The sequence below is a fragment of the Chrysemys picta genome, chromosome 6 (assembly GCF_011386835.1).
Source record: "Chrysemys picta bellii isolate R12L10 chromosome 6, ASM1138683v2, whole genome shotgun sequence".
Taxonomy (NCBI): domain Eukaryota; kingdom Metazoa; phylum Chordata; order Testudines; family Emydidae; genus Chrysemys; species Chrysemys picta.
In genome coordinates this window covers 4,945,537-4,958,623 of record NC_088796.1, presented here as the reverse complement: position 1 = coordinate 4,958,623, position 13,087 = coordinate 4,945,537, and the positions used below count along the sequence as shown (strand labels likewise).

Here is a 13,087-nt window from a genome sequence, read left to right as displayed (position 1 = left end):
TCCTGGACCCTGCACCGCCGAAGCCCGGGAGGGGAAGTGCCCGGCTGGGGGCGCAGGGTCCGGAGGCATAGGGGCTGCCTGAAGCCGGTAGCGCTCGGGCAGCTCGGCTCTTAAACAGAGCCGAAGAGAAGCAGAGCCTCCAGCCGCGGCGGCTCTGCTCCTCCCCGACTCTTCGGCTCTGTTTAAGAACTAGGCTGCCCGAGCGCTACCGGCTTCGGGCAGCCCCCGTGCCTCCGGACCCTGCGCTGCCAGACCCGTGGAGGGTCCTCTTTTTTTATTTATTAGATGTGGTAACCCTACACGAGGCTGTATACACGACCTGAAGAGGTTATTAAGTTAAGACAAGGTACAGACCATCTGTGTAGAAAGAGGAACCTAAAATTGTAGTTGCTGCAGTAAGGCATGTTTCTTGTTGGTTCCACTTTTACTTGAAGTTACATTTCTATATGGAAATATTAATAAGACTTGGATTTATAAGAGACTTTGCTTTGACAAGCAGATAGCTAGTGGTGAAGAAATGCTGATGGGGTGTGATGATGCAAGGGCACACAGGAGCAGGGTACTCCTGGTCAGAAAATTGTCTGATACCCTCCTGAAAAACTTCACCTTTTTGTTGTTCTGGCCAAAAAAAATTTCTGATGCAAATTGTCAACTTTCCACAAAAAACATTTATTTATTAGTCAAAAGCCCAATTTTCAGTTAAAGTTTTTGATGGAGAATTTCCAACTGGACCCATAGCAGGAAGGCTATTCCAGACACAATGGGCAGTGTGCAAAGATGGGTAGGAGTAGTATCAGGGGAAGGATGGTCCTGTAATGCAAGGAACTGTCAGAGTACAGAACACAAGTGAGATGATAGCAGGAAGTGAAGGCACAGAGATAGAGGGAGAAGAACTTAAGTCTGCAGAGTGTAGGTTACAGAAGAACAGATCTGGAGCCCAGAACTGGTATCTTAAAGATGGAGAGATACTCTCAGAAAAAAAGAACGTGAGACGGTAGTTAAAGAGCAGCCTTTTTTGTGGAAAATGTTTAATTTTAAAAAAAATGTTAGTTTGATTGTTTAAGTTATTTTGTATTACAGACACAAATTTCCCATCACTAACCAGTAGCAGGCAGGCCTAATCCTGGTGCGATTTACCTCATTTAACATATCACCTTTCCTCTGTTATTTTTTTCTCTATAAAACCATCAGCAGTTTTAATGATATCGCACCTCCAGTTATTCTGAGAAAGGAGAGAAAAGGTAACACCATCTTGGAGACTACTTCTAATGAAACAACATTAGATATTCTCTCTGCGCCAAGAGGCTGCAGGCTTTCCAGGAGAGTGCGGAGCAGAAGCCCCAGTCTCCTCGTGGGTAGAAGCTCAGGGAAATGCAAGGAAGATGAAACAGCACTCATCTTTCCCTCTGCTTGGTAGTTCTTTCTCAGGACTCAGATCCCTTTCCCACATCCTCAATACAACACAGACAGCTCTACTTGCGTCAAGCCTCACCTGGAAATAGTCTTAACACTGAGATTTCCTGGGGCAAAGAGAGTTTCCCCTGGTGAGGCCAGCACTCAGAACTCAAAGAAGAGTAGGAAAATCTGAGAGTGGAGAAGACTGTGGAGGAAAAGGCTCTGCTCTTTCAACAGTCCTGTGTGGCTGGTAGCAGCTGCAGTTGTGAGGTGAACGGAAGGGCAATAATGGGCTTCAGGGAATAACTAAACCTTTTACTTATCTCTAATTCAGCCTCCGTAAAAGGCTGGTGAATGCCCAAGAATTGAAGGCCTCAATGCCTTTGGACATGGTGTGGTCCGTAAAGATTTTTGCATGTTGGAGATGGATTTTGTGGATCTGACTTCATTAAAAATCTCTTACTTAGGAGAGAATCATAATTTTTTAATAGCCTGATGCAAAATGTGGGTCTAATGCTACGAGCCAGAGCTCCAATGTGCCTAGCATGCAGGATAAAACATTGGGAGAGTCAGAAAAATAACTCAAGCTAGCATTTCTCTGTTCCGTGTATCCTCTCCCCATGCACCCTCAAGTCAGATCTGCTCACTTCACAGACAAGAGCAAGATTTTACTCCTGTTAGCCCTGCAGGAGCCAATCTCTCTATGGGAGAGCGATCTGGATTCTGTTCTTCCGCCTGCATTGAAAAACCTGTCAGTGGAGTTCTGAGTGCAGAACCTTTCTTACTGGCAATGGCAGGGAGAGGCAGTGGGACTGTTTGATTTTCAGATCCCAGGGGATGTTTGCAGCATCAGCAGTTCGAAAAAAGGCTTTTCACTTGTGAACAAAGTCAATCACAGGTGAGAATCACCAAGGTGGAATAAAGACTGACCCCCCCCGCAACGTTTCAGCAGCCCCTTTTCTGAACACAGCCCTACTTTGAAGAAGCGTGTGCCCTGCTGCTTTGTGCTGATTCAGTCATTTAGCAGGACTAATGCTTTAAAATTCAGATGCTAATAAATGACGACATGTTCTCCGTGACAGGTCATCTGGGTAAGAGCAAGATTCCAGTAATACGGATAGGAATAATTTGGGTTCTAAAATACCTACCAAACATTGGTTTTCTCAGATGGACCGAGTCACTGCAGTAATGAACATGAGGGTTCTCTCTCCTTAGTGGATATGCTAACACACAAGCCCAACTAATTTGGTCAGCCCTACAAAACCAATATTTAGTGCGCAGCCCTGGCTCCGCAGCCCAGCTCACTGTCTAGGCCCCAGGCTGTGTTGTCACTGTTTTGCTGATGACTGAGTGAAATAAAACTGTATACAACTCCAGCCACCAGGAGCAGAAACAGCCAAAGCAAGGACTGTCGCACTGGGGGGAGTGAAGATAAAATAGGACTTAACTGGGGCCACCCCTCCCCCCAGCACCCTGGACTAAGAACTGAGCAGGGCAGACCCCCTCCCTTCCACTCTAGGATTAGGACCCAAGAATAAACAGGTCAATTTCAGCTAAGCATAATAAATATAGTTTATTCACTTTAGGATCCCAAATGTTGTCCTGCTTAATTTCCTAGAATGCTTGGTTTTGTGATGTCAAACACTAGGGCTAGGTCTACATTAGTGGGGGGAGTCGACCTAAGATATGCAACTTCAGCTACACGAATAGCTGGCTGTGAGGATGGCGGTGAGTCGACCGCGGCCGCTCCCCCGTCTCGCTGCAGTGGAGTTCCGGAGTCGACGGCAGAGCGATCGGGGATCGATTTTATCGCATCTACACTAGACTCGATAAATCGATCCCTGATAGATTGATCACTACCCGCCAATCCGGCGGGTAGTGTAGATGTACCCTAGGAAGTCCCACTGCTCTGCAGAGAGGGCCTATAAAGTCTGGAGAGCTGTGTTTTTTTGTTTTGTGGTATACTTGAGAAGCTGTAGAACTATTCCATAACCTTGTTACACATAAAATAAAAACCTCTGAAAGCTGTTCTTTCAAAACTCCAACAGCATGAAAGAGGATTTGTTCCTCTGGGCTCAGGGCTGCACCAAGGCATTTGCTATGCCTCAGTGTTCCGTTTTCCCCAGGAGAACCTCTACTTCTCCGACGGAGCCCTGAGAACTGCTCCTTGTTCCTACTCCTGCCCCAAATTCCTAAGCAGAGGACCCCAACAATAATTTTCAAAGCTATTAAGTACTAGACCTCTCACCCTCCAGGGCTGTTAGATGAATTCTAACTTATTTTGGCTTAAAATCCGTCCCTCCTATCCTAGCCACGGACTTTACAGAATAGCAACTAATGCAGGTGCAAAAACACAAATTACAAAGGACAAGTATATTTTCCAATGCACTCTCCTCTCACCATCTGACGGTTTGGCCACTTATTTGACTGTCCGCCCATCCACCTTCTTCATGTCCTCCTTTCCCTCTCTTTATCCTTTATTACCTGTTGTGCATGGACTTGTGGATAGCAGACCCTGTTCCAGGTTCAGTCTAGGATTTATTCTAATCTTGGCTAACAGCTGTGCTTTGGCAATCTAAATTACAGCAGGCAATCCCTCTCCACCAACCTCTGAGATTTAAATAACTTTCAGGAGGCTACCTGAACCAGTGCACGAGCCCGTAAAGAGGTCTCCTTGCCTGAAGGAAGCACAGGTTGTATGTACGGTACTTGCTCAGCGGTCTTAAGACTGAGTTTGTAGCTGTTGCTAATAAATCAGCTCACTGAGATTGTCTTGGGTTTGTCTTCCTTGCCCAGCTTCCTTTATAACACTTTGTTACAGGCCCTTGTTTGGAAGGGAAAGTAGGGGAGGTAATAGACAGCAACCTGCCTGTGCACATCCCCAGATTGCTGAGAATTTTAGGACCCTGGCAGGTGGTTAAAGCAGCCAACCAGGAAATGCATCTTTACAAAGGAACAAATTCTGCCCTCTGGGGAATGCACAGGGCTCCACTGCAGTTAATGGGAGGTGTAGCCAAAAGCTAACCTTAGCTTTAAAGCATGTAGATTTAGATCACTTTACAAACAAGGAATCGGGGGGTTGTACACGTGAAGGAGATATTGCTCACTGTTGCTCTATCTTAACAGTAATAGGTTTAAGCTGCAGAGAAATGGAATAGAATTGGGATTCCATTGTTTTAAAAGCATATCTAATGGTTAGGGCAGGGAACTAGGCGTGAGGACTTTCATTCCCTGGACAGGGCCGGCTCCAGGCACCAGCTTCTCAAGCAGGTGCTTGGGGTGGCCGCTCCGGAGAGGGGCAGCATGTCCAGGTATTCGGCGGCAATTCGGCGGACGGTCCCTCACTCCGCCTGGGAGCGAAGGACCTCCCGCCGAATTGCCACCGGAGATCGCGATCGCGGCTTTTGTTGTTGTTGTTGTTTTTGTTTTTTGTTTTGGCTGCTTGGGGCGGCCAAAACCCTGGAGCCGGCCCTGTCCCTGGGTTCTAGCCCAGACCCAGACATCGACAATGCAATTAAACAGCCCCACAGCCTGAGAGCCCGAGTCAGATGGCATGGGCCCGCAGCGGGTTTTTAATTGCAGGAAAGACGTACCTGGAGAGACCCAGCTCAAGCCAGGGAGGGACTGCAAAGCTCTCTGGGCCAGGCGGCCTGCCAGGAGGAAGAGAAACTTTGAATTGTGTGGACTTACACATGAACTTTGTTTTGGTGTCTTGAGTTTTATTTACAGATCATTTTAGATGATTAAACCCAGTCCCCCAAAAGGGTATTTTTTGACCAAGAAAAAGCCTGAAGTGAAGTTTTTTTGAACAGTCCAAGCTGGGAAACTGTAGTGTGACTCTAGGCCACGAGGGGGCGCCCGAGAGGCAGCTGGCCTGATTATAAGACATAATGGGACTCTTTCAAATATCCATTATAGAAAGAAAAGGAAATCTGAAAACTCACTAAAGGCACAATTCAGGGTTGAGCTTGAGTTTGTATTTCTTCAGGAAAATATAAGAATCCTTCCCCTGTGCATCAGGGAAACCAATCAATAGATTGGCATTTGGGGAAGTTAAGATGTTCAATTTCACTTCACGCTTACTGGTTTTTAATTAGTCACCCCAGTTAACCTGGTGAAAAAAGCCAAATCCAAAAGGGATTTAGCAGAGTTTTCTCCCAAACCGTTAGACTTTCAGAAGCTGTTCAGTCATTTGTTAGGCTGGTGTGAAGAATTTTGACAGTTTTACAGCCTGGGTTTTAGCACGCCGATAGCCTGCAGAACACAGGGCTATATGCAATGCTCCAGCATTTCTACTGCACATGGGAAGCCGAGGGTCCACACAGAAGGATTCAGTATTGAATACCTGGAAAGTCTGACTTGAACCTATCTAAAAGAAATGCAAGTCAATAGGGAGGAGAAACAGGCTGGGACCAGTGGGGGTGTGTGTGTGTGAAACGACCAATATGTGCTACAGAAGGTAGCTTGCTGTCAACCCACCTGTCATTCAAAAGAGGGAGCATAGTTAGGCTCTTTATTACACACACGGAAGTACTGACAAAGTGGCCTTTCATTCTCCTTATCCTCCAGGCTCTCCTCAGCTGGAAGGCTTATCAGATCCTGCCAGCTGATCCTGACAAGGCAGGTGATGAGCTGACACTGTCCCCTTTCCTCTTCATTCCTTCTTGCCCACTACCCCTTCCTGCCATTCGCCCATCCCCCGCCTCCTCTTTAGCCTCTAAGGTCTCTGGGGCAGAGACTCTTTTCATTATGTGTGTGTATATGTGTGTAATAAAGAGCCTAACTACACACACACACACACACACACACACACACACACACACACACACACACACCCACCACCTAGCACAATGGGCCCCAATTCCCTCTTAGGGCCTCTAGGTGCTCCAATACAAATAGATAAAGCCGCCTGTTTAAAAAGCCTTTGCAACCACCATATCTAACAAAACTGAGCGAGACAAGGCCTGGTACATTTGTAAGTTATAACTCACCCGGTCTACCCTTAATTTGCTCGTGTGTCTTAGTTTGTAAGCTTTTTCCAGGACAATGGCAGCCTAGCAGGCAGTAGAATGGGGGCCCTGATCTTAACTGGGTAAGGGAAATGAGTGGGCTAACTAGAAGTTTGACAGTCTGCTAGCAAAGGTGTTTGTTTTGTCCAGCGTGTAGCCAACTTGCAGGAGAGAGAACTCCGCTGTGCCTAGCACAATGGAATCCTGGGCCATGACCATTAAAAAATAAAATAGATAAGTACATAATTAAATAAATAAAAATAATAAGGAAGCCCGGGGATAACCTCAAGCAACCTCAAGTTGGGCTTAAACTGCAGCAAGGGAGGTTTAGGTTGGACATTAGGAAAACGTTCCTCACTGCCAGGGTGGTTAAGCACTGGAATAAACTGCTTAGGGAGGTTGTGGAATCTCCATCTCTGGAGATATTTAAGAGTAGGTTAGATAAATGTCTATCCGGGATGGTCTAGACCAGAGGTCTCAAACTCAAATGACCACGAGGGCCACATGAGGACTAGTACATTGGCCCAAGGGCCGCATTTACTGACACCTCCCCCCCGCCACCCTGGGCCCTGCCCTCACTCCACCCCTTCCATGAGGCCCTGCCCGCCCCACCTCTTCCCACCCCTTCCCTGCCCCCATTCCAACCCCTTCCCTGAAATCCCCACCCCAACTCTGCCCCCTTCCTGCCCCCAGGGGGTGCAGGAGGGGTGTGGCGGGGGCTCAGGGCAGGGAGTTGGGCTGTGGGGTGCAGGAGAGGTGAGGGGTGCAGCAGGAGGCTCAGGGCAGCGGGTTGGGGTGCAGGAGGGGTGCGGGGTGCAGCAGAGAGTTCAGCTGCAGGAAGGGTTCGGGGGCTGGGCTCCAGCCCGACGTGCACCGGGGGCAGGGCAGGCTCCCTCCGCTCCGGGAAGCCGACGGAACCTGGGGAAGGAGGGGCGCAGAGGTGGGTGTGGCTGTTGCTTCAGGCACCGCCCCCAGCAGCTCCCATTGACCGCGAACCGCAACAGCCACACACACCCCTGCACCCCTCCTTCCCCAGGTTCCGTTGGCTTCCCGGAGCGGCGCGGGGGCAGGGCAGGCAGGGAGCGCGTCGGGCCGGAGCTGCTCTAGGTAAACGCTGGGGGAGGGCGGGGGGGCTGCGAGCAGCTCGCGGGCCGCAGAAAGTAACCCCGCGGGCCGCATGCGGCCCCTGGGCCGCGTGTTTGAGACCCCTGGTCTAGACAGTATTTGGGTCTGCCATGAGGGCAGGGGACTGGACTCGACCTCTTGAGGTCCCTTCCAGTCCTAGAATCTATTAATCTAAACCCCATCACCAATTATAAAATCTCTAAATCAGGTTTCTTGTTGTGTGAATACAGAGCTCCTGAAAGTGAGAAATTAGTCATCTTTAAATCAAGATTGGATGTCTTTCTAAATGAGGGATGCTGTAGTTCAATCACAAGTTATTTGGCAAGTATCAGAGGGGTAGCCGTGTTAGTCTGGATCTGTAAAAAGCGACAAAGAGTCCTGTGGCACCTTATAGACTAACAGACGTACTGGAGCAGAAGCTTTTGTGGGTGAATACCCACTTTGTTAGATGAATGTAGTGGAAATTTCCAGAGGCAGATATAAATATGCAGGCAAGAATCAGTCTAGAGATAACGAGGTTAGTTCAGTCAGGGAGGATGAGGCCCTCTTCTAGCAGTAGAAGTTATTTGGCCTGATCCAGGAATTACTGGGGGAAGTTCTACAACCTGTGACACACAGGCAAGACCAGATGATGATAATGGTCTCTTCTGGCTTTAAACATCTATAGCACTGGCTAGAAGCAGGAACAACACAGATAAAGGTCCAAGTTCCCCAACCACGTAGTATTGTCAATTCAGCACCATCGGGGCCCTAAAATTTCAACCCAGAGCTGCTTCTATTCATGTAGCCCCAGCTGTAGTGAGTTGCGCCGTATTGTCTCATTTTATGATGCAGCTACCCATCAGCTTGCAGGCCCCAGACCTGCTGTGTTGGGGAGAGAACACACCTATCACCCGCCTCGTGAACCAGGTCCCTGGCAGCGAAAGGCTTCCACATTAACTTGCTTCTCCCCCGGTTGCCTATCTGTGATCTCTCTCCTTTCCCATGAATGGCTACAGGAGGAAAATGGTTTTCAGTCAACTGATTTTGTAAAGGCGCCCCAGAAGTAAAAGGCTAGGGCTGCAGGGCAAATGAATCGTCTCTGGTGCCGGTGACCCTTTTAAGGAATTGGAAGAAAAATCTATCACATTTACTCCTCATTGGATGGGGTTCCCACAGCCAGACATGGCAGATTAATTTGATCCAAAAACATTATGAACATCTCAACTCTGGGGGGAAAAATATTAGAAAAGGAAATATTGTTTCAATATAGAGAATAGTTATCAAATAAGTAATTTAAATAAAAAAAGGACAAGGATGCGAAGCGAAGACTTAATTTGGCCACATGAGAGTCTTTGGAATGTGAATCTCAAGGCATACAGAACAGTGCAGACAGCTGACTTTTAGCACAGGAAGCGTTACCTTTCTTCTTATTTCCATTAGCTACTTTGGCTTTGCCTGCCACAGTCTTCCTGCAAAAGTAACAGTTGCATCAAGAAATAGTTCTGCACAAGCGACAAGTATAAAGTTAGCCCACAAGTGGACCTGGTCCTCCTTTTTCCATTCCAATATACATACATTACCTCGCAGGCAGAAAATGTAATTGCTTCAAGGAAGTATTTGAGCGTTCCTTGACATTACAGCTATGTTTGGACTTTATGCACACCAAGTGCATTCTCGGAACTGGCCAATTTGTAGTACGGAAGCATTTTTCTCTTATACAGCTAGTTATGAAAGTTGGAGCCACAGAAGGCCAATGTCAGAAACAAGAAAAGTACGGTAGTCTCTCTCCTGCTTTAATTTTGCTTCAGAAATCTTACAGAGGGCTTCAGGGTTTAAAACGAACATTTTATTTAAAGAGACACTTTCAAGACAAAAAGCATTAATATTTTTAGAAGCCATCCTATACGATACTTGCATTAGCAAAGATTATAGTGAAAGGATTTTTAAAGCTTTACTTTACTCTTCACCATTTCCCTATGGGGATGAGCATAATATAAAAAACCCCTATTGGTTCATACCTTTTATCCATTTTGCACTTCACTCAGCTTGGACAATGAAATTAAAACTAGCCAATATTACTTTTGTTTCGTTGGTTACACATTCAAATTCCCATGTGCTGCCACAGTGCTGTTGGATTGGGTTTCCAAGACCGCATGGGAATGTTTAAATCCTGACAGGTTTCAGAGTAGCAGCCGTGTTAGTCTGTATCCGCAAAAAGAACAGGAGTACTTGTGGCACCTTCATAGATTCATAGATTCTAGGACTGGAAGGGACCTCGAGAGGTCATCGAGTCCAGTCCCCTGCCCACATGGCAGGACCAAATACTGTCTAGACCATCCCTGATAGACATTTATCTAACCTACTCTTAAATATCTCCAGAGACGGAGATTCCACAACGTCCCTAGGCAATTTGTTCCAGTGTTTAGAGACTAACAAATTTATTAGAGCATAAGCTTTCGTGGACTACTATGTGGATGCATCCGAAGAAGTGGGCTGTAGTCCACGAAAGCTTATGCTCTAATAAATTTGTTAGTCTCTAAGGTGCCACAAGTACTCCTGTTCTTTTTAAATCCTGAGACATCTGCTTTCATTTAAAGGTGGTTATTAATTATTTTAAAATGGAGAATGTTCCTATATCTACAGTACATTTTAAAAAGCAACTTAACTTTTGAATTCAAGCGACCAGTACTTGACAGTGTCCCTCTGAACACAAAATGTATTCTTATCTTGGGGTCATGCAATAGGTCAAACGTCCTGTCTCAGATAGACCCACACAGCGTACAACTGCTTGTACTTTACGCTTTTTCCCCACACATTGTAATTCCAAGCCAATATCTACTGACTGGAAAGTAAACCCCATAATTTAAAAGTCATCTCTTCCTACTTTCAGCTCCAGCACTGAAGCGAGGATCTCACCTTGCAACAAAGTGGTGGCCAGCAGCAAGAAGCTCCAGGATGCCCGATGGGATTAAAGCCTATTTTCAAATACGGCTCACAGTTTATTCATGGCAGGAAGTACTTTTTACTCTGGGAACTGCAGATGGCTGAGTTAGATGGGGAGAACTGTACTATTCCTTCACGAGACATCAACACTAGCTGACTTAACTGTGCCCATTTCATACAAGTGAGCAAAAACACTGCTATGGGTGAGACTATTATAGGACGTACAGTAAAAGCAGCAATGATTTCAAATTTAGAACAGGAAAGAGCAAGTTTAGAAGTAGACAAAGGGGCAGGTAAAATATGATGCTTTTTAGATACACAATAGGCATGTTTTAGAAGATTCCAGAGGGTTTATTTATATAGTGCTCCGAACAGTGCTGCTTTACCAGACAGATAGTTTAGACAATTTCCTGCCCAGAGAAGCTTAATCTATATTGATTCAGGCTGTTTTCAGAGTAGGAGGCAACATGAAAAAAAGGCACAGAGTTAGGAATGGGACTGGGAACAAAGATTACAGAAAAAGGACTGGGCCGAATTCTGGGCCAGGAGGGACAGTAGGAGGAAAAACTGAGCTGGGATGTGGGTAGCTATTGAGCAGTGCAGAGCCTTAAAGCAAAGGATGAATAATTTTACTCTTGTGGAAAGTAGGAGGGAGCCAATGAAGGGATCTGAAAATGGGAATGAAACACATGGGCAGAGTGGAGGAGAAGGCTTTTAAATTGTACCATTTTGTACAGGTTAGAGGCAGGGAGCAGTAGATGGCATTGGTTACAGTGGAAGTGAGAGAAAACCAATGCACACTCACAGTTTTAGCAATGGGGACAGAGAAAAGGACAAGCCCTAAGAGATACACTATAGTTCAGTCAGATGTTATAGGGACCAATGAAGGAATTGCCAGGTGAATTTCTATGGCTTGTGTTATGCAGTGGTCAGATTAGACGATTGTTAAAGCCAGGCGGGACCATTAAAGTCTATTAATCAATTATTTCAAAGCCATAAGAAACAGTCCAAAGCCATGAAGCCTGCATAAAAACCACAAGGCAACCCAGAACAAAACAACTGACCTCATTGTGCCCTGGTACTGAAAGATCATTTGCTCTTCCTAAGTCCTTTGCAAAACATCCAGCAGGGAAGAACGGACTGAAAACACAACCGTGGTCCACACTAGCTCAGTGGAGTCAGCACTTTGCAGACCACAGTGCAAATGCTTGGGGCTTAGTTGAAAAGTAAATGCTGAAGAGGTGGCAATGTAGAGTCGGAGACTGATTGGGAAAGGGCAGGCCCCTCACAGAGAATGAACGAGGAGTGTGAGAAGTATGATGCCGTGTCACCAGAGTAGCAACCTTCCCATAGGAGAAAAAAAAATAAACTGGAGATAACCTATCTCCTAGAACTGGAAGGGACCTTGAAAAGTCATTGAGTCCAGCCCCCTGCCTTCACTAGCAGGACCAAGTACCAATTTTGCCCCAGATCCCTAAGTGACCCCCTCAAGGATTGAACTCACAACCCTGGGTTTAGCAGGCCAATGCTCAAACCACTGAGCTATCCCTCCCACCCAAAAGCTGCACTTGGTTTTGGCACATGTGCCCCTCTGCTCAGGGGTCAATCACAACACCAAAATAGAAGTCCCATCTGAAGTCTCGTCCATGATCTGACCCAGTGAGATTCTGGGCAGAAAGTCCTGTCTGTTGGTTAACACGCTAATGAAGCGGGATCCCACGTATTTATAATGGACTAAGCTACTGCTACTGGTTGTTTGGAAGCCGTTATTACAAGACTTTATGATGTTCTCTTTTGGCCTGGCATTTTATTTTCATCATTTCTGGTTGTTCCCTTTGGAAATGGGGGTGTGCGCAAGTGCACGCAAAGGAACCTAGAGCTATTTTGCATTATCCCTACCTGTGATGCGTCATTTCTATGAATGATGTAATAAACACGTTCCACCAGCACAAGCTAGTCAGCCTTGATGCAGACAGTAAGTGGAACCTCTTGAGAGAGCTGCGATTAACAACTTGAGGAATGGATTAATTGAACTGGAAACTGTCCAATTACTGCAGTGATTTTATCGCTTTTTACAAATCTGGTCTCTGGTAAATAGGTGGCATCTAGAAGTGCTTTATTTTCTTTCAACAAGACCCACTTCCTAAAAAATTAGGCCGGCTAGAAAGAGGACAGAGTTTTGCAAAAAGTTTGCAAGGTAGGAAAGGAAAGAAGGAAAGTAGCCAGATGGCTCACTGCTGGCACTGGCATGAAATGACCGCAGCCGATGCAGGCTGCAGCAATTCTCAGACTGTGGTCCTCAGAGCTGCTTCTGTTCAATGGTGAAGCATCTGTCCATGTCTGACAGATACTTTGTTAGTCCAGGACCCACTTGAGTGTGCAGAGGCTTCTTTGGATAAATGACTAGCACCCCATCAACTCACTTTTTGCCCCCTGCGTGGCTGCTTCATTTCTTCTTAAATCAGTGATAACATTTTCTGATCCCAAGATTGGAGGGGGAGTAGCGCACAGAAGGGCAGGACAGGACTGCAAAGTGGCCTGGAGACAGCTTAGCAGAGGTAGATGCTGGCTAAAAGGAGAGACTGTAGTTCTCAGGCACTTCTGTAATACAAATAAATAATTAAGAAGTGGTC

The 13,087-nt window shown here is 46.4% G+C and overlaps 1 protein-coding gene across 6 annotated transcripts in view; it reads right to left on the bottom strand.

Moving 5' to 3' along the window:
* FAM219A (family with sequence similarity 219 member A) overlaps positions 1–13,087 on the bottom strand; it is a 140,420-nt gene that overhangs the window by 38,699 nt on the left and 88,634 nt on the right. For 3 of the 6 annotated variants that reach the window (XR_006174511.2, XM_024103660.3, XM_024103659.3), the window contains exon 2: positions 12,878–13,055. The exons of the other annotated variants lie outside the window; for them this stretch is intronic. Coding sequence is in view for 2 of the 3 variants with exons in the window: in XM_024103660.3 (XP_023959428.2) it covers positions 12,878–13,055 (178 nt within the window). In the remaining variant the exon portion in view is untranslated. The remainder of the gene's footprint in view (positions 1–12,877; positions 13,056–13,087) is intronic. 6 annotated transcript variants of the gene reach the window in all.